Raw genomic sequence first — 20,271 nt, forward strand, 5'->3', positions numbered from 1 at the left:
TACCAGTAATACCACAGCAGCGCTGCAAAGCCTTGTGGTCATTTTTAAAGGTATGGTAACCCCCAAATTGAACTGGGGATTAGTGCGATTGCGAATTTTTTTAATTGTTAATGTTTAATGAGTAAGTGTTTAGCAAATTTTCAGGGTTTAGTGAGTAAGAATTTAGTGAATGTTTATGAGTAAACGTTTAGTGAATGTATAGTTTAGGATTTAGTGAATGTTATTGAATGTTGACGGTGTAAGTATTCAGTGAATGTTTAATGTGTAAGTGTTCAGTGTATGTTTAGAGATTCTTTACAGTTTTAGTGCATCTTAGTGAATGTGTGAATGTCTTTTAAATGTTGGTGTTTAGTGAATGTCTAGTGTGTAAGCATTCAGTGGGTGTTTAGGGTTTAGTGTGTAAGTGTATGGTGAATGTTTAGTGAGTTTTTAGGGTTTAGTGAAGATTTAGAGCATGTTAGTGTCTTTTGAATATTTAGTGTGTAAGTATTCAGTGAATGTGTACTAGTGAGTGTTTAGGGTTTAGTGAATGTTTTGTGAATTTTAGTGTATAGCAAATGTTTAGTGCATAAGCATTTAGTGAATGTTTGGTGAGTGTTTAGGGGTTAGTGAATGTTAGTGTTTAGTAAATGTTTAGTGTGTTAGTCAGTGAATGTTTAGTGTGTAAGTATTCAGTGAATGTTTAATGAGTGTCTAGTTTTAGTTAATGTTTTGTGAATGTTTGTGTGTAGTGAGTGTTTAGTGAATGTTTAGTGTGTAAGCATTTATTGAGTGTTTAGTGAAAGTCTTGTGACTGTTAGTGTTTTGTGAATGTTTAGTGTGGGATGGTTATTCATTTTCTAGTGTTTAATGAGTTAGGGGTTTAATGAGCATTTAAAGTTTAGTGAGGATTTAGTGTTTAGTGTATATTGAGTGCTTAGTGAATGTTTAGTGCATAGTGAGTAATTAGCAAATGTTTAGTGTATAGGAGTGCTTAGTGATTGTTTAGTGTTTAATTAATGTTTAGGATTGAGTGAGTGTTTAGTAAATGTTTAACGAGTGCTTAAGGTATAGTGAGTATTTAGTGAGTTTAGCGTTTTACGAGTGTTTAATGTGCGTTTAGTGTATGGTGAGTGCCTAGTGAGTGTTTAGTGTTATTGAGTGTGAGTGTATGTTAAGTATGCATGCTTAGTGAGAGTATGTAAGTGTGAGTGTAAGTGTATTGCGAATGTTAGTGTTTAGTGATTGCACATTACTGTTTAGCTGGTGCGTAGTGACTGTATGCAAAGAAATTCCTGTAATCTTCAAGAACCATTTATGCTTGACACTGCTTAGATCCATGATCAGCTGCTTAGGCCTTGACAGCAATGGTTGGAGTGCTTAGGCCAACCTGGCTTTGTAAGGTAATTTTTCTCTGTGAAGTTAGGTCCAGTAATAATGATAATAATAATGAACTAAGCAACCTCTGTAACGAGGCTATAATGACAATTACAAGCCACAGTAGTGTTAAAATATATTATTGTACAATGCTAAAAATTTCTAGTAATTTTTAGCATTGTACAATAATATATTTTAACACTACTGTGGCTTTTAATTGTCAATAATAATAATAATAATATCAGCAACACTAATAATAATAACAATAGTAAAAATAATCATATTAATAGTAATAATAATAATAGTAATAAAGTAGAGTACTATGAGCTGGACCGAGACCTTTCAATATGGCCGCCCGAAGTCACTCTCTCGGCAGGGAGATCGCCACTCCAGTGATTGACACTGTGTTTTGTTACCAATGCACAATAACAGTCATTAGCAGCTCGCAAAGTGTTCTCAGCTTCAGCTACAGCTTTGTTTAAATTTAACGGTATGTTTCCTTGCCGATCTTTGATCTATAGCGAACAAAGTTATTACCTAAAAATATATCAGTCCTATTATGCAAAATGTCATTTATAACATAAACGCGGTAATTGTTTACTATCGTACGATGGTTGAAATACAAGCCAAATGGATGTTATCCACTCGGTTGTACTAAACAACACGTTGTTTCTCGTTTGGTTGTTCATGGCTGTGCACGTTTACCAAATGAGTAAAACGTTAAAACAAAACTTTCATAATTCTTTTTTGCTGTTTTTTTTTTAACTTATTTAACCAGAAGATGGGATAAAGTTAGGCTATTGTAATTTGGTCTGTCTCTCTTGCTGCCTGGTTGTACGCTGCTGGGCTGCACCCGTTATGAGCGAAATTTAAAAATACATATTTTCAAAATATTGTCGTATCAGTATTAATTGCTAACCCCATCGTAAAATCGGATTATCGTAGACGAATTATCGTAACTCAAACTCTACCTGTATTATGGTACATAATTACAGCACATAGAGTTACTGTACTTTCAGATGTGATCCCATTCGCACTTTTTAAAGATGATGTCCCTCCAGAGTTTTACCTACAAGACTTATGTATTTCTCTCTCTCTCTCTCTCTCTCTCTCTCTCTCTCTCTCTCTCTCTCTCTCTCTCTCTCTCTCTCTCTCTCTCTCGTTCGTAGTTAGCTCTCACACTAGTTCATGATTTTAAATTGATTTAATTTTAACTTCATCCTCTGTAAACTACTCATGTACATACATGTCTTCTTTATTTATTTAATTGTGTGACTTCGTTATGACTGACTTATGAAGTTTACCTAGTGATGCAAAAAAAAAAAAAAACAAAAAAAAAAAAACTTTTACTCTGACAGAAAAAGAAAATGGCATCCCATGAATTAGGGGTAACGTTAGTATATGTACGACAGTGGATACGTAAGTACATAATAGTTACTGTAACTATTTATATGCCAAACAGTTATTCCTTTTTTAAGGGTAAGTATTAAACAAAATTTTAAATCAAATTACAGTAACTTTAATTTCATTTAAAAGTTAGCCTAATGCTTAGGGGCATGTGTAAGGACAACGCTTATCCATAATTTTCTCTGTATATAATTCATCATTCGCGTTGTTCTTACTTCCCTCCGAGAGAGCGTTCAGCGGGCTTTCCGCCAGTGTATAAAGCTTGTATAACCATATTTTGTGTACTTTTATATTTTGTATTTTATGTCTCTCAAGAAACACAAATCGGGTCTTGCCGACCCACTTTTACTCTCTCGCGGGTCGGTAACCACATTTCCATCTGCATGCTGTATATTTATATTTCCCTTGACTGTAATAAAAATCAGTACACTTCTACCTGCCTCTTTGTCCACCTCTCACAACTGGTGACCTCCCGGTTTGGACGGTGACCCAAGCGGTTTTGGCTCAGCCATTAAGGGACTAACTATTGCCGCTCACCTTCAGAGATCTTTAACGGACTCACACGGCGCCTCAGTATAGATCTCTGAAAGCTCCTACCGTGGAAATAACCAACGCCTCTAACGGACTAAATACGGCATACCTGCCCAAGGTGTGTTCAGGAGTTTCCTCAAATGGTTTGGCCCGCCATTCACGACTCTGTCGACCGTTTCTGTGAGAGAGGACAATGGGCGCAGACAGTACCACGCGGGAAACCCAGGCCAATCCCCCCCGCCCCCCAGCCCCCCGGCCTCCCTCCCCCCGCACCCCAGCGACGGCCTCGGACACAGCGGCCGCTCAAGCTGTCAAATTGCCCCCCTTCCTCAACGGCTGACCCGACCGCCTGGTTCTTCCGAGCAGAAGGGCAATTCCGGATCGCGGGGCTCACGAACAAAGTACTGCAGGCTGACCTCGTCGCAACGGCTCTCCCGACAGAGGTGTTCGACCGAATATCTAACTGGCTGACCGGTCGAGCACGAACCGGACTTGTCACGCTCGACGAGATAAAAGAAAGGCTCGTGACAGCCTATTCCGCGCCCATCGCTGAAAAGGCCGCCCGCGCCCTCGACCTAGTCGTGAACCCCATGCGCGGCGCCGACCCCCAAGATGCCTGGGACACTGTGATGGGCCTCGTCCGTCTGCCCGAAATAGGCCCCGACGGAAAAAAGAAAAGAGATCTGCCTGAGCTGCGAAATATTCCTGCGGCAACTCGAGCCGGACGTCCGAAAACAGCTGACCGACGCGTACACCCTAGAGGACGACGAACTACTGGAGAAGGCAAAGAAACTGATGTTGTCGAACAATGCCGCGAAGCTCGCCGCCCCCCGATCCTCCGTGTGCCTAGCCGCAGAGAAGGAAGAAGACGACGACGACCCAACGCAAGAGATCGGCGCCGTATCCCAAGGGAAGTCCTCCCACACACAGCGAGGTGAAAACTCCTGGTGCCGCTTCCACCGGAGGTTCGGGAGATTCTCCAAGAGGTGCGAAAGCCCTTGCACCTTCCAGCAGTCAAAAAACGGCGACGGCAAACAAAACCAAGGCCGCCCGTGGCAACGGCCTCGTCGGAACCACACACCGTAGGGTTCTACGTCCGCGACGCGATCTCCGGCTGGAGGATGTTGGTGGACATGGGGGCAATGCACTCGATATTCCCGCCATCAGGAAAAGACCGTTGCCGCGAGCCCGACAAAATAACCGCCCTCGTCGCCGCAAACGGGACCCCCATCCGTTCCTACGGCACGAAGTCCCTTGAGATATCCATCTTGGGGCGAAACTACGTCCCGCTACTGGGGGCAGATTTCCTGGCGCAGAACGGCCTCCTGGTGGACATGGGCTGCAAACGCCTCCTCAACACGGGGACATGCCTTTCCCTACCACTGGCAGCAGGCCCGGGCGCCCCTACAATTTGTACCATCGCCCCCCACAAGTACGGCAACCTCCTGCAGGAATTCCCCGAAGTCTTCAAGCCGGAACTTCGTCAGGTGGCAGGGACACCGCCCAAGACACCGCCCAAGCACGGAATATTCCACCACATAACCACCACAGGCCCACCGACACACGTGAAGTTCCGACGACTCCCTCCAGGCCGCCTCCAGGAGGCAAAGCAGGCGTTCTCGGAGATGGAACGAATGGGCATCTGCAAGAAAGCGTCAAGCCCTTGGGCGTCGCCCCTGCACATGGTACAGAAACCTGACGGCACCTGGAGGCCCTGCGGAGACTACAGGAGACTCAACCTCGCTACAATCCCCGACCAATACCCCTTGCCAAACATGCAGGATTTGACAGGGGCCCTCCATGGGGCGAAAGTCTTCACAAAAATGGACCTCTTAAAATCCTATTTCCAGGTTCCAGTGCGCCCCGAGGATGTCCCCAAGACTGCCATCATCACGCCTTTTGGCTCCTTCGTCTTCCATTACTCAACCTTCGGCCTGAGGAACACAGGGGCCACCTTCCAGCGCCTGATGGACAGCATCCTGGGGGACCTGCCCTTCTGCGTCTGCTACATCGACGATATCTTAATTTTTTCCAGGTCCTTGGAGGAGCACCTACATCATGTCCGAGCGGTCCTGAAGTGCCTGCAGGAAAACGGGCTGGTCGTCCGTTTCGACAAATGCACCTTCGGCGCCGAGAAGGTGGACTTCCTCAGACACGAGATCTCCGCGGCAGGCGTGCGCCCCATGGCCTTGAAGGTAGGCGCGGTGCAGAAGTTCCCAACACCAACCACGGTCAAGTCCCTGCAGGAGTTCATCGGAATGGTCAACTACTACCGCCGGTTCATCCCCGACGCCGCCCGCACCATGTCTCCTCTAACACAGGTCCTGAAGGGGAAACCAAAGGCCCTAACGTGGGAGGCCGAACAAGAGAAGGCTTTCAACGAGACGAAGAGGGCCCTCGCCAGAGCCGCGACATTATGCCACCAAGACCCTACTGCACCTTTACGCCTCACCACCGACGCCAGCAACGTCGCCTGCGGGGCTGTCCTCGAGCAGATGGTCCAGAGCGAGCCCCAGCCACTCACCTTCTACAGCAAAAAACTGTCAGCCGCCGAGACGAGGTACAGCACGTTCGACCGCGAACTCCTGGCGGTGTACCAAGCAGTGCGCCATTTCCGCTACCTCCTCGAGGGCTCCCCCTTCACGATCAGGACAGACCACCTCCCGTTGGTACACGCCTTCACCAAGGCGGGCGACGCTTGGTCGGCGAGACAGCAGAGGCACCTGGCAGCCATCGCGGAGTTCAGTTGCACCATCCAGTATGTGCCTGGCGAGAAGAACCCCGTGGCAGACGCCCTTTCGAGGATAGAAATCAACGCCGTGCATCTCGGGGTCGACTACGAAGACCCTCACCCGGGAACATGGCCGCCGACCCGGAGACCACGTCCGCCATACCGCACAGCGTATCACCGCCTCAATTGGGAAGACGTGCCCTTCGGACCCGCAGGCACGACGCTCCTCTGCGACATCAGCACGGGCCGCCCACGCCCGCTGATCCCAACCTCCCGAAGGAAAGCCGTGTTCGATGTCATACACGGACTCTTGCACCCCTCGGGCCGGACGACGTTGCGCCTCCTGACGGAGAAGTTCGTCTGGCATGGAATTCGGAAGGACTCCCTCGAGTGGGCCAGGACCTGCGTGCCTTACCAAACTAGCAAAATCAGTCGGCACACAGAATCAGGCGTGGGGGAATTCCCGCAGCCGAAACGAAGATTCGGCCACATCCACATAGACGTCGTGGGCCCCCTGCCCCCGTCGGAAGGCGCCAGATACCTCCTGACGGTAATCGATCGCTCCACCAGATGGCCCGAGGCAACGCCGATATCGGAGGCAACCACGAAAGCATGCGCCGAAGCACTCCTCGCCAGCTGGGTCAGTCGATTCGAAGTGCCAGACGAAATCACGACAGACCGCGGACCAGTTTTCCTGTCGGAGTTGTGGACTGCCCTGGCCCGCCTAATGGGGATGTCGCTACACGCCACCACCGCCTACAACCCAGCAGCTAACGGCATGGTGGAGAGAGTCCACCGTTCGATCAAAGCTTCCCTGATGGCGCGCTGCACCGACGAAAATTGGAAGAGCCAACTACCGTGGGTCCTCCTCGGTCTCAGGACTGCCCCGCGGGCGAACGGTGAGGCATCACCCGCGGAGAAGGTATACAGGGAGCCATTAACAGTCCCTGGCGAGTTCTTCCCGACCAATGCCGACGACGCTGACGTCTCCATCGCCAGGCTTCGGGAATCCGCCGGGAAGTTCACGCCCTGCGTCAAAACCTTCTCCGACAGAACCAAACGTTTCCTCCCGAAGGCCCTATCATCGTGCAAGCACGTCTTCGTCAGGGATGACGCCCGCCGCCCGCCTCTAACGAGACCCTACCGTGGTCCCTTCCGCGTCCTACGACGCACTGACAAGGCATATCTCTTATCCATCAACGGTCGTGAGGACTGGGTCACAATCGATCGTCTGAAACCAGCCTTCATCATGGACGAAGACTTCGCAGACGCGGATTCCACAGGGCGCCTCAATCTTCCTCGGAAAGAAGCAACTCCTTCGATCGCCAAACCTCCCGGCCGTGGCCGCCCTCCGGTGGAAGACGGTCGAACCCCCCGGGAATACACCTTAGGGGAGGCATCCGTTCCCAGGAAAAACTTTGCCGAGGATCTACCACAGCAACTGATATCGCGAACAAAGAAGTCAGCCAACAATTATGCCTAATTATTGTCTTAAGGGGGGAGTATTTGTAAGGACAACGCTTATCCATAATTTTCTCTGTATATAATTCATCATTCGCGTTCTTCTTACTTCCCTCCGAGAGAGCGTTCAGCGGGCTTTCCGCCAGTGTATAAAGCTTGTATAACCATATTTTGTGTACTTTTATATTTTGTATTTTATGTCTCTCAAGAAACACAAATCGGGTCTCAAAACATGCTGTGGATGAGATACGTGGATGACATCCTAACATTTTGGGATAATAAGTGGGGTAATTTTAATGAATTCCTCTCAAAATTAAACGCATTAGTGCCCAGCATCAAATTTAAAGTTGAATCGGAAACAGACAACAAAATTCCTTTTCTTGATGTTTTAATAATCAGAGACACGACAGAATACAAATTTACCATATACAGAAAACCAACGTTCTCACTTTCATATATTCACTACTTTAGCTATCACGACATTACTATCAAGATAGGTGTAGCTAGCAACCTATTCTTAAGAGCCTTACGAATTTGTTCCCCAGATTTCCTGGAAAAAGAATTTGAACTAATTCGCAAGCAACTTTCATCTTTAAAGTATCCTGACCATATAATTGAGAAAACAATTCAAAAAGCAAACGTAATTTTCTACCGACCCCCTAAAGACAAGACCAGAGACACACCCAACAATAAAATAAAAATTCCTCACCTGGAGACGATTAAGAGAGTAACCCACACCCTTGGGAAATCCAACCCTTTTGCATTTACCTACCCAAATACCTTAGCCAAATCCCTGATTAATGTCCAACAAAAGACATCTCCCAAAGACTCTGGGGTATATGAGATCCCATGCCAGGACTGTGACCAATCTTACATCGGATTTACAGGTAAATCACTTCCCCAGAGATTATACAACACAAACGGTCAGTTAGGTATGGACAACAGAACTCTGCTATTTTCAACCATATAAATGAACATAACCATAGAATAAACTGGAATTTTGTCCACGTGTAATTTATAGCAGCAACTGCCGGTACAAGAGTCAAATGATGGAATCGGCCTTAATAAAAGAGAAGCGGGGGGCAAGGTAATGAACATCTCAAAAGGGGCGTGGATCTCAGATGTCGTCGACGAAGTTTTCATTCAACCAACGCTTAAGAAGATTAAAGGAAGATTATCAGCGGGGGTGACCTAAATTGGCTTACTTGTGGACGGATCTCTTGGTATAAATACCACCTTTTCTGTAAACTTTTCTCATTCATATACCTGAAGAGAGAGACAGCAGTCTCTGAAATATAGTACTTTTCTCTCTACATTTTGGTGTTTTTATGGGCTCCTTTTATTATATATATATATATATATATATATATATATATATATATATATATATATATATATATATATATATATACTATATATATGTGTGTAATATATATATATATATATATATATATCTATATATATATATATATATATATATATATATATATATATATATATATATATATATATATATATATATATACGCAGGCAGTCCTCAGTTATCGGCGTGGGTTCCATTCTGACGGCTTGACAATAAGCGAAAATCACTGCTAACCGGATTTTGGTGCCAATAACCACTTAATGGCATCTATGTTAGGTATATATTGGTGCCAATACTCTATATGGTGCCTTTTGGCCACATAAGGTTATCTTCAAATTGTAATTAGCTTTAATTACAAAATGTATTTTTAATTCTTGTATCCCAGATGCTGTACATTTGATACATGAGCAGCTTCTTGTGTACTGCAAATATAAACTGCCAATTTCCAGAGCCATTTGAAAAGAATTGTGTATCAAAAACAAAAAGTACTTGTCACATGCTAATGATGTGTTTCACCACAGCAAATCAGTAAATGATAACTATTATGTTCATCACAGATTTTGAAAACCAAAAAATACTGCCCACCATATTTAGAAGGGGACAACTTTCATAACTCCTCCTTTTCCACTAATTCTTTGATCCACTTCTTCTATCTTTTTCCCTGTTTTCTCTCATCCTCCTCATACTTTGGCATCCTCTCCCTTCCTTGGATCCTTCTCCCTCATTACCATTCCTTTGCAAAAGAAAAAACTAAGTTCGCTTACCTGCTTGATGGTGTTGCTTGACTTGTAGATACTTGAGCAGGTTGGGTTTCTGTTACCACTGGTGCAAAGAATACTGACCCTTGTCTTGAAGATACAGAGGAGTGCAATCTTGGGAAAAGGCTGGATTCTGACGATGGTGCGTGAATTATCCTTCTGGCCCCTTGTGGGCGCAATGTTCTTTGTGCGGTAACTTCCTGAGATGCTTTGCCCAAATTTGATGAAGGTCGTAATTTTCTAGTCTGTTGTGGAGGCAAGTAACCATTAGTTGGGGTATCTTCTTTGATGCTTGTAGTGGAATGACCACCACTGATTTCAATTGTGAATGGATTAGCAGGGACAGGATAAGTATATCCAGTTGGGAGATTCACAGCAACACTTGGATTTGAATTGGTTCTCCCTGAGGAATCTGGCACAGGAAGATAATAACCAGGTTGCTCATCAGATTCTTCAGATGAATCGGGCTCTTCAGGGGGTGCAAGGTCAGCTCCTGCAGAAGGATCAAATGAAATTGAAGGAACAGGATATGCGTAGCCCAGAAGTTCGTCAGATTCTTCAGACGAATCAGTTTCTTTAGGGGGTGCAAGATCAGCTCCAGCAGAAGGATCAAATGAAATTGAAGGAACAGGATATGCGTAGCCCAAAAGAAGTTCTTTCCAGATTCTTTTTTGGGTCAAGACTAATCAAATTTGTTAAAGGTAGGGGGTGCAGATCAGTTCTTCCAGCACAGAAAGGATCAAATGAAATAAATTTTGAAGGAACAGGATATGCGTAGCCTAGAAGTTCGTCAGATTCTTCAGACAAATCAGTTTCTGTTTAGCAAGATCAGCTCCAGCAGAAGGATCAAATGAAATTGAAGGAACAGGATATGCGTAGCCCAGAAGTTCGTCAGATTCTTCAGAGGAATCAGTTTCTTTAGGGGGTGCAAGATCAGCTCCAGCAGAAGGATCAAATGAAATTGAAGGAACAGGATATGCGTAGCCTAGAAGTTCGTCAGATTCTTCAGAGGAATCAGTTTCTTTAGGGGGTGCAAGATCAGCTCCAGCAGAAGGATCAAATGAAATTGAAGGAACAGGATATGCATAGCCCAGAAGTTCGCCAGATTCTTCAGAGGAATCAGTTTCTTTAGGGGGTGCCAAGATCAGCTCAGCGAGAGGATCAAAAAATGAAATTGAAGGAACAGGATATGCGTAGCCCAGAAGTTCGTCAGATTCTTCAGAGGAATCAGTTTCTTTTGGGGGTGCAAGATCAGCTCCAGCAGAAGGATCAATGAAATTTGCAGGAACAGGGTATGCATAGCCCAGAGCATCAGATTCTTCAGAGGAATCGGCTTCTTCAGGTGGTGCAAGGTCAGCTCCAGCAGAAGGATCAAATGAAATTGAAGGAACAGGATATGCATATCCTGAGAATTCCTCTGATGACTCAGAGGATTGCTGTCCTCTTTCTTTTGGGACTTCAAGGCTACTAGAAGCTGACGCATCAAATGAAAGGTGTGGCACAGGGTAAGCATACCCAGAAACTTCTTCTGAAGATTCAGCATGAGGCATATCTAATTTAGTAGAAGCATGTACAGAAGGCAAAGGTGGTGGAAAAGTATGTCTAGAAGACAAGCCATGTGCACTATTTGGTTTGTGGTGATGGTGGTGTCCATGATGGTGTGAAGATCCTCCCAAAAAGTCAGGTCTTGACACTGCAACCCTTCCAAGGGTCAGGGACACCATAAACACCTGCAATGAAAGAAAAACTGTTAGTTGCATTCAGTTTATTCCTATGAATCTCGTCATATCACTTGAATGTATTAGCGTTGTTACATAATCCTAACATATAAAGAATCATGCATTAACCCTAATATCTGCTTTTGGTTACCAGTTCTTGTTCAGTGTTCATAATTGATAGCAATGTTATTCTCCTTCATATTCATATAAATAAAAATATCTCAATTTATTTGAAGGGTAAGACCAATTTATACTCAGGAGAAGAATGCCTTTGTAGACTACATGCATTATGCAAATAATTACAGAAAGTTTGTACTACAGTTAACATGGCAAAGTCTACTTTTGCTGAGCTCAAGTGAAGTAGCTTGGTCATTTTATAAATCTGGGGAAGAAATTACCAAAAACCGGGAATAAAACTGCTAATAAACAGCTGTCCTATTCCTCAAGACAGAAAAAGTCTTTTAAGATTCCTGGACAGATCATCCTGTTATATGTACTTTTAGAACTACAACACCATCTCCTATCCTTTGATAATACTCGAGTTCATTGAAGTCTGTTCCCTTAGCCTTTGAAAAAATTAAGGGGATTTCACAGTTTACCTCAATACACACACAGGCAGTCACTGGGTTATGTTAGGTTCGGGTTACGTTGTTCCAGACTTACGGCACTTTCCTCATGGTGCTGTTAACCACATTTTTCAGCACTGTAAATGGATTTATTGTGCCATGACCTGCTTTATGGCACTGTAACCCAGAATGTAAGTGGTATTTATTCCCTTTATAATTATGATTGGGGTTAAAGCAATCTTTGGCTTACAACACCCTGATGGGAATGGGACCCCCGTTGTAACTTTGGGACCGCCTGTGTGTGTATGTATATATATATATATATATATATATATATATATATAATATATATATATATATATATATATATATATATATACATATATATATATATATATATATATATATATATATATATATATATATATATATATATATTATATATAATATATACCTACATACACACATTATATCACACTACAAAAGGAAATGGAAACCTGAGTGTACAGTTGACCCCCCGTATTCACGTTCTCATCATTCGTGGATTCGCACATTCGCGGATTTCTCTGTAGACCATAACTACCCATTTTTCGCGGGAAATTTGCATATTCACGGTATTCTTCTATGAGAAATATCCACAAATTCCAGGTTTTCTTATCAGTTTCACCATGAAATGTACTTTTTGTGATAAAACTTAAAAAAAAAGGGTATAAACAATTTTAGTGGTTTTTTTTTCTTGAGTTTTAACTAACATAATAGGGAGTTTAAGGCATTTTTATAGGGGGTTCTAAGTATTTGTAGATTCTAACCATTGGGAGTGGGGTCTGGTATGCATCCCCTGCAAATACAGGGGGTCCACTGTAAATACTGTCCAGTTTCGGCCGTATTTTCTGAGCCATTATCAAAGGACTGATACAAAGTGGTAGATAATTACAAAATATATGCTTGAAAGGAACGGTATAAACGAACATAAACATGGTTTGAAACTAAATATTCACACCTGATGGGGCTCACCACTCATTTGTACTTCGTACACAAATCTGATTATCTGTGTGGGTGACTGCTTGCATTTTACATATTTCTTTTGAAATTCATGGACCAGTCATCCATGCTTTACTGCTATTCATGTTCTTACAAAAGCTTTTCTTTACAAGTGTAGACTTAGAGATGTTTTTTTCCTGTGCACTATTAGAATAAAACTATCTTTTTGGCTCCTGTCCTATTGATTGCAGGATTGTTTTCACTATATAAACAAATTCCATTGTTAACCTGTGCATATCTTACAAAATTTTTGTCTTTATATTTTTTCCAATGTTTCTTTTTTTGTCAGCTGACCAATGCAGAAGTTATTACAAGATTGTGTAAGATATGCAAAGTGGTGAACCGTGAAATTATCGTGCATAGTGAAAATAATCATACAATCAACAGGGCAGCGAAAAAAATAAGTGTATTCTAATATTGCTTAAGAAAAAACATCACTGAGTCTAGTTTTATAAAAGGTAGCTTTTGTAAGAAAATGAATATCAGAAGGTAATGGTATGTAGCCACCCTCAAGGATAAACAGATTTGTAAACGATGTACAGTGGTACCTCGAGATACGAAAGGCTCAACTTACGAAAAACTCGAGATACGAAAGCCAATACGAAAAATTTAACGGCTCTACATACGAAAAGTTTTCAAGATATGAAAGGTTTCTGAAAGTCCGAGATTCGCCCGGATAACAATTTTGTAAATCGCGCTGCACGCCGCCATCTTAGTATACTAGTAGACTCGCCACCATCCTCCTGCTCTCCCATTGGTTCGTGATGCTAGTCGCGGCCATGAAATCCTTCTCTCCTATTGGCCACGTCCCTCCATCATGCATGTACTATGTACACGTGTTGGCTGGCTCGCCCACTCGGTACCAGCATTGTTATAGTACGCACGCGGTATTCATTTTCGGGATCGTCAATGTGTACGTAATACTAATACGTATTTAAAAAAAAAAGTGACCAAGATCTCTCACATGGGATAAGTGATCAAGGTCTCTCTCATGGGATAACTGGAAACTTTGCAAGGTTGGTAGAATCTCCACTCCCTGCTGAACAGAGGGTGTAGACCAATCATTTACAACATGCATACCAGTATGTAGTGTACGTATAATCAAGGCACTTCAGTTTAGTTTGAAGGTCAGCAGCCGAACATTCAGTACCCAAATCAGTTGCAGAGAGAGCATTTGGTTGAACAGGGTTTTGATGGACACCAGGGCCAACAGAGTCATGAGGTGCAAAAAAAGAAAGTTGAAATTCTGTAGTGAAAAAAAAAAAAAAAAAAAAAAAAAAACACCCTATGTAAAGTAAATAAAGTAAAAAAAAAAAAAAAAAAAGTTAAAAATAAAAATCAAAAAAAAAAAAAAAAAAGAAGAAAAAAAGAAAAAAAAACGACAGAAATTAAAGCAGCTTTTCATAAAGTGCAATAAAGTGTACGTACGTACATATTACATACAAAAAAAAAAAAAAAAAAAAAAAAAAAAAAAAAAAACGGCAGAAATTAAAGCCGCTTTTCATAAAGTGCAATCATTTGTAGAAGACACCCCCCGAAAAGGCTCACACAGGAACATTGTGAAAAAGTACGTAGGCAGAAGCAATCTTCCTTGGATAGTTTACGTATGTACGTAGCCCTCACTCTAAAGGTAAGCTTCCCCACATTTTACGTTACAGTAATAATATTTCTTGTACACTAATATACACTTTATTTACAGGTTTTGCATTTTTAGTCTTAATTTAGGTATTGAATGGTCCAAATTGTTGTAGTATTTCATTGTTTATAGTTCAATTTAGCTTTATTATGAAATTTAATGGGGTGTTTTTGGAGGGCTTGGAACGGATTAGCCATTTTATATGTAAAATGTGGTCCAAGATATGAAAACCTCATGATACGAAGGGCTCCTCGGAACGGATTAATTTCGTATCTCGAGGTACTACTGTACTAGACCTCAAGTGTGCATATTTGGTCTACGACGGTCTGTACCTATGTTCGCCTACATTGTTCCTCTAACATGTATATTGTAAATTTCTACATCTATCTATCAGTCCTTTGATAATGGTTTGAAATAAAGCCAAATCCAGTGCCAAGATTTACACCCAGTAATCGATTATGTATATATATAAACAAAATCATCCTGTGGTAAGGATGTAAGAATACTACCACCATAGGTCCTGTGTGTTGTAAAAGGCGACTAAAAGGACAGCTGCTGCCTTGCAGTCTTACTTTAAGTAAAACACTAGGCCCACTTCCAATAACTGTGGTTGATGGCAGCAAGGGCATGCAGTCATAAAAACCCCGTTTGCCAAACAATAAACCATGCCTGGTGACCTGATTGATGCTTCTGATAGAGCAGTGGAGAAGGCGCATCAGGCAATCGGCCCCGTAATGTAGGGATAACAGTGGGAAAGAAGATATATATTATATATATAATATATATATATATTATATATATATATATAAATTCTTCTGTTAGAACAGGATACGTCTCTAGTATAAAGCTGAAGACTATATTTCAGTGGACTAACTTCTACCCCTATGAAGTAGTGAATGACAGGAGTTACATTAGTGAAATATATAGTGGGAGATATCCCCTTAGGTGATGCCTGGGATCACCGCTAAGCCAACGTTGGTTCTGTTAATAGTCTTATTCTGCTTAATCTTTGCCTTAAGGAAGATATTGTCTATCTGGTCTGAGTCCCAGGCTCCAGAAAGGTTGATCATATTATCTTGTTGTTTTATCAGTGAAGATTCTACCATCTTGACATTTGTATTGACAGCTGCTCTTGTATAAAATTTGGGATGAGTTCCAGTCAGTGGTATGGTTTGTGTTATTTATATGATGGAAAATTGTTGTCCATATCTAAACTGATGTTGAGTTCATATTTCCAAGAGATTTTTCTGTGAAACCATAGTATATGACTTATCACAATCCCTACAGGTGATCTCATAAACCCCTGTGTCTTTGGAAACTGGTTTCTGCTGAACATTAATTAAGGATTTCCCCAGTGTATTCGGATAAGTGAAGATGAAAGGGTTGGAGGGGCCTAAGGTTTGTGTGATCTCTCATATATTATCCACTTGAGGGATTAGGATTTTGCATATTTTTCCTTTTCTTTGTTTTCAGTGGGTTTGTAAAAATGCTCCTTGCTTTGTGTATGGCTTTTTCTATTATGTGTTTGGGATATTTTAACAAGATAAGTTAATTTATGATTGTTTCAAGTGCTTTGTTAAGAAAATCTGTGGAGCAAATTCTCAGGGCTCTAAGAAATAAGTTACTTGCTATGCCAAGTGTAACTGAAATGTCCTGATAGCTGTAAAAATGTATGTACGAAAGTGAGAATGTCGCCTTCCTGAAGACAGTGAATTTGTAGTTGTTATTAGTTCTGATGATTAAGACATCTAAAAAGGGGTTTGGTTATTGATTTCCCGTTTTACTTTAAATTTTTTGCTCGAGACCAAGGAATTCAATTTTTGTAGAAAGACATCAAAATTGCCCGACTCGCTTTTTCAGTATGTTAAGATGTTGTCTATATAACGAGGCCAAATCATATCTGCAGGTCTGATAGGGTTTATAATTAATTTTTCAAAATGCTTCATATATAAGTTTGCTAACACAGGACTAAGCAGGCTCCCCATACTGCAACTGAATTTTTGATGGTAAAAGTTATCACCAAAGGAAAAGACATTATTAGTGACGCAGAGCTCTGTAAGTTGTATTGTTTCATTCAATTCTAGGGGCAAGTGGTCAGCAAATGGCTCATTTTTATTTTTGAGGAACGTTAATACATCTCTCATGGGTACTCCTTTTTCACAAAAGTACCCATATATAAATATGTGTGTGTGTGTGTGTGTGTAGGCTACACAGGCGCAAAGCTGACATTATCACGTATGTACTAGGTATTCTCCCAGGGGTTGTTCATCTACAGATGGAACTTTCATAATTTCCCTTGTTCTCTCTCTCTCTCCCCTGCCGTGCCTTCTGAATCCTTATATTCTTCTTAAAGGTTGGTTTTCAGACTGAATAAATCTTTCAGTTGCAGTTTCAATGTCATATTATACAGTAATGCAGATTGCACTAGGCTTATGAATACTCTCTCTCATTTGCAATATCAGACTTTTGCATATCCTGATTTTATTCAACCTTATCATTATTTTCATTTTTTGCCTAATCTAGTCTTTCATTAAATTCTAATTTATGAAAACCTTCAATAGATCTAATTGCTTCTAAATGTTTGAAAGCGTCAACCTCATTCATTCTCTCCATCTGGTGTCATCTCATCCCTTGTGCAAATTCTGTCTTTTTTTACTTCTGTTTTTTTTCCAACTCACATCTCTCTAGATGCATGATGTATTCCTGAAGGCATTACTTAAGCTTCTTTGTATAATCTCTTCGTTCCCCAGCTGCAACCCCATTTCATTCCTTTTACTGTATCTTCAGTCATATTCTTTCTTCCATCTTACTTTCCACCCTTTTCTAACAATTGTAACTACGAGATTTCCCTATTGTTACACCTTTCAAACCTCTGACTCAATTTTCCTTTCAGCGCTGAATGACCTCACAGGGGTCAGTACTTGGTCTTTGGCCTAAATTGTATATTCTGTCTATCTATAGGATGTCCTCTATAAGGCAAGCTTTATAAAGTTCGTGGTGATTTGCCGATTAACACAGCATTCTATCATTACTCTATAGGATAGTCTAAATCTCTTTCTCTGCGACCACTTTCCCCCCACCCCTTATAAAATCTATGAAATAGACGAACAACAGAAGTAGAATTCCCTTATAGCACCCAACTGGGTACTACAAATTTCGACGACAAGGCATCATCAGCATTAACTTTGCATATGCTTGGCCCGTGTTTCAGTTACTTCATATGCTTAAGAGGAATGCTATAGTGACTCAAGACCATCCATAATATTGGTATATGGTTGCTGTCAAATGCCTTCTCGTTAATAACAAAATCCAACAGCAAGGGAGGATGTTTAAATTCCACATACTGCTGCGTGACATGTCTCAACATAAATACGTGGTCTGTGCAACTCGTTCATGAAGTCTTTTATCAGTTATTCCCCAAGGATACCCAAAGTAAGCATCTTGAATCTTTTCATTACTGCAGGCGTAAGTGCGTTACCTTTGCAGTTACCAGATTCGGTCAGGACACTTTTTATGACTTCCATTCTAAATCATTTTCTGCAAAACTGCAAAAGTCATCTCTGCAGTGATTCAATCATAACTGTTGTTATCCATCTCCAGAGTTAGTTTATTTTCGATTCCATCTCAAAACTGTGAATTCAGTCATTAGTAGACAGATTCTCATTAGCTTTTGTTTTATCATTTATATAACCCCTCATCATATTACTTATTCAGAGCCTCACAACGATGTGCTGTTCAGCGTTGTCCTCCTCCGGGTGTTAATGTCGATCCATGTCTCATTTTGATGACAGGTATTCTCTTTCTTTGCACCTATATTCCCTAGTCATTCTGAGGTCTAATATTTTCATCTGTATATATGTGTGTGTGTGTGTGTGTGTGTGTGTGTGTGGGGGGTTAGTTTTAGCCAGCCTCATACTGGTTGGCACAGGCTCTTGCTTTTCAGCAGCCCATAAATGAAGTGTACGTATGTATGTTTAAGAAATTTTTTTTACTGCAAACTTTTGTAAGGAATTTATAGTCCCTTTGGTAAACATTTTTTCAGTAACCGCAGAACACATTTTATTGAAATTTAAATTTCCTTTCACAGTCGGACAGATTTTCTCCGACAGATGAAGTCACTGGTAAGTAGAGGTCTGCTTAAGACCACAAATCATGGAGTGCCGGAGATATGATTTGGAGTTTTCACACATTTATCTTTATCAAATGGTCCACTTTCACTTTCACTCTCACTCGATATTAACTCTGCCTCTTTTATGGGAGGGGTTCCATCTTCTGATAATCTATTATTTTTTTGCGTTTAATACTAATAGTAATAGTAATAATAATATAGTATGGAAGGTGATATTTGCATCAGCTACATTAATTCAAAAAGATATAGAAAACTCTTAATTAATTGAATGCAGCTGACGCAGCTATCACCGTCAATACTATAAGTTTGAAAGAGCTTCTACTACCAATTTAATAATAATAATTAGTAATAATAATAAGAAGAAGAAGAAGAAGAATGTTACTATTCATTTTTTTAAAAGTAAGGTGTGGTAGGGTGCAGCTAGTGTTATCATTTTCAGTTTTCAATTTGCTAAGTTGTTCTCGTTTTCCTTCCATCACCTGAACTTTAAATGGTCTAGAAACTATCCATTACAAATTCTTAGTCATTTGCATGTGAGTGACACATCCCTTTAGGCAATGAAAGGTATTATCGCAACATTTTGCAGAAGTCCCGCCTCTGCTTTCGAAAGCAAAAAATAGGAGGGGTGTGCAGCCGCCGTCCAGGAATTTGGCCCAGCTGAGCCGACGCCCGATGGAAAGGCAGGCTAATATGGACGGGTTTATAGCCGGTAAATGTATGCATTATCGTTTTTTACTGGAAAAAAAGAGCTTAGGGTGCGCAGAATCGACTTATAATTTTGCACGAAAATCAAACCGTTATTCAGCTTTTTCTGGGGAATTCTGACCGCAACAAGAATCACGATGATGGCGTTAATGATGATGATAGTGATAGTCTTAATGATAGTAGTACTGTTACCACACACAAACGGATTTTACCATTTGCATATGGCCACAAGGCGACAGTGCCATTGACCAAACAATTAATTTCTTTTGATGTTCATATTATCAGTATTATGATAATCACCACGAACATTCACGAAGGTTAAGAAAAGCTATATCTTGTGCAATAGCCAAAAATGGTGTTTTTACAGGTGATAATTATGATAATAGATCAAATGATTGAAGAACAGGTGAGAAAGGCCACTAAAAGCTTCCGGAAATGCCGACGATCGCCAGAAAGTGAAATATGTATCCACTGAAGTAACACTCAGTACGTACCCAGACCAGTGCCATGTCCTTTTGCGGGCACGCACTACGAAAGTTCGAAATCGACTGTGGCAGCGTATACCCGAGAGCCAAGTGCCAATAGTTACACACACACACACACACACAATTCGAGCAGTTCACGTCATCGGCACGTAGGTGCAGTGACAGACGCACGTATGTACAAACAGGTCCTTCCAGAAATATGTCCAGTCGAGAGAGGGAGGAGTCCCATGACCGAGATACGAGGTACCAAAACTGCCTCCGCTGCTCTGGTTCCTAAATGGCAGTGGGCCATTTCTTATGACCCTCCTCTTCTCTCTCTCTCTCTCTCTCTCTCTCTCTCTCTCTCTCTCTCGCTTTTCCCATTTGCTCGAGCAGTCTTTTCTT

General features: G+C 41.6%; 1 protein-coding gene across 1 annotated transcript in view; it reads right to left on the reverse strand.

Moving 5' to 3' along the window:
* Positions 1-20,053, reverse strand: part of LOC135221253 (nucleolar and coiled-body phosphoprotein 1-like) — a 29,874-nt gene extending 9,821 nt beyond the window's left edge. The window contains exons 1-3 of the mRNA XM_064259068.1: positions 19,897-20,053; positions 10,413-11,337; positions 9,614-10,289 (exon numbers count right to left, since the gene is read on the reverse strand). Of these exons, the coding sequence (XP_064115138.1) occupies positions 9,614-10,289; positions 10,413-11,337; positions 19,897-19,911 (1,616 nt within the window). The 5' untranslated portion in view covers positions 19,912-20,053. The remainder of the gene's footprint in view (positions 1-9,613; positions 10,290-10,412; positions 11,338-19,896) is intronic.
* Positions 20,054-20,271: the final 218 nt, after the last annotated feature.

The sequence above is a fragment of the Macrobrachium nipponense genome, chromosome 2 (assembly GCF_015104395.2).
Source record: "Macrobrachium nipponense isolate FS-2020 chromosome 2, ASM1510439v2, whole genome shotgun sequence".
NCBI lineage: Eukaryota > Metazoa > Arthropoda > Malacostraca > Decapoda > Palaemonidae > Macrobrachium > Macrobrachium nipponense.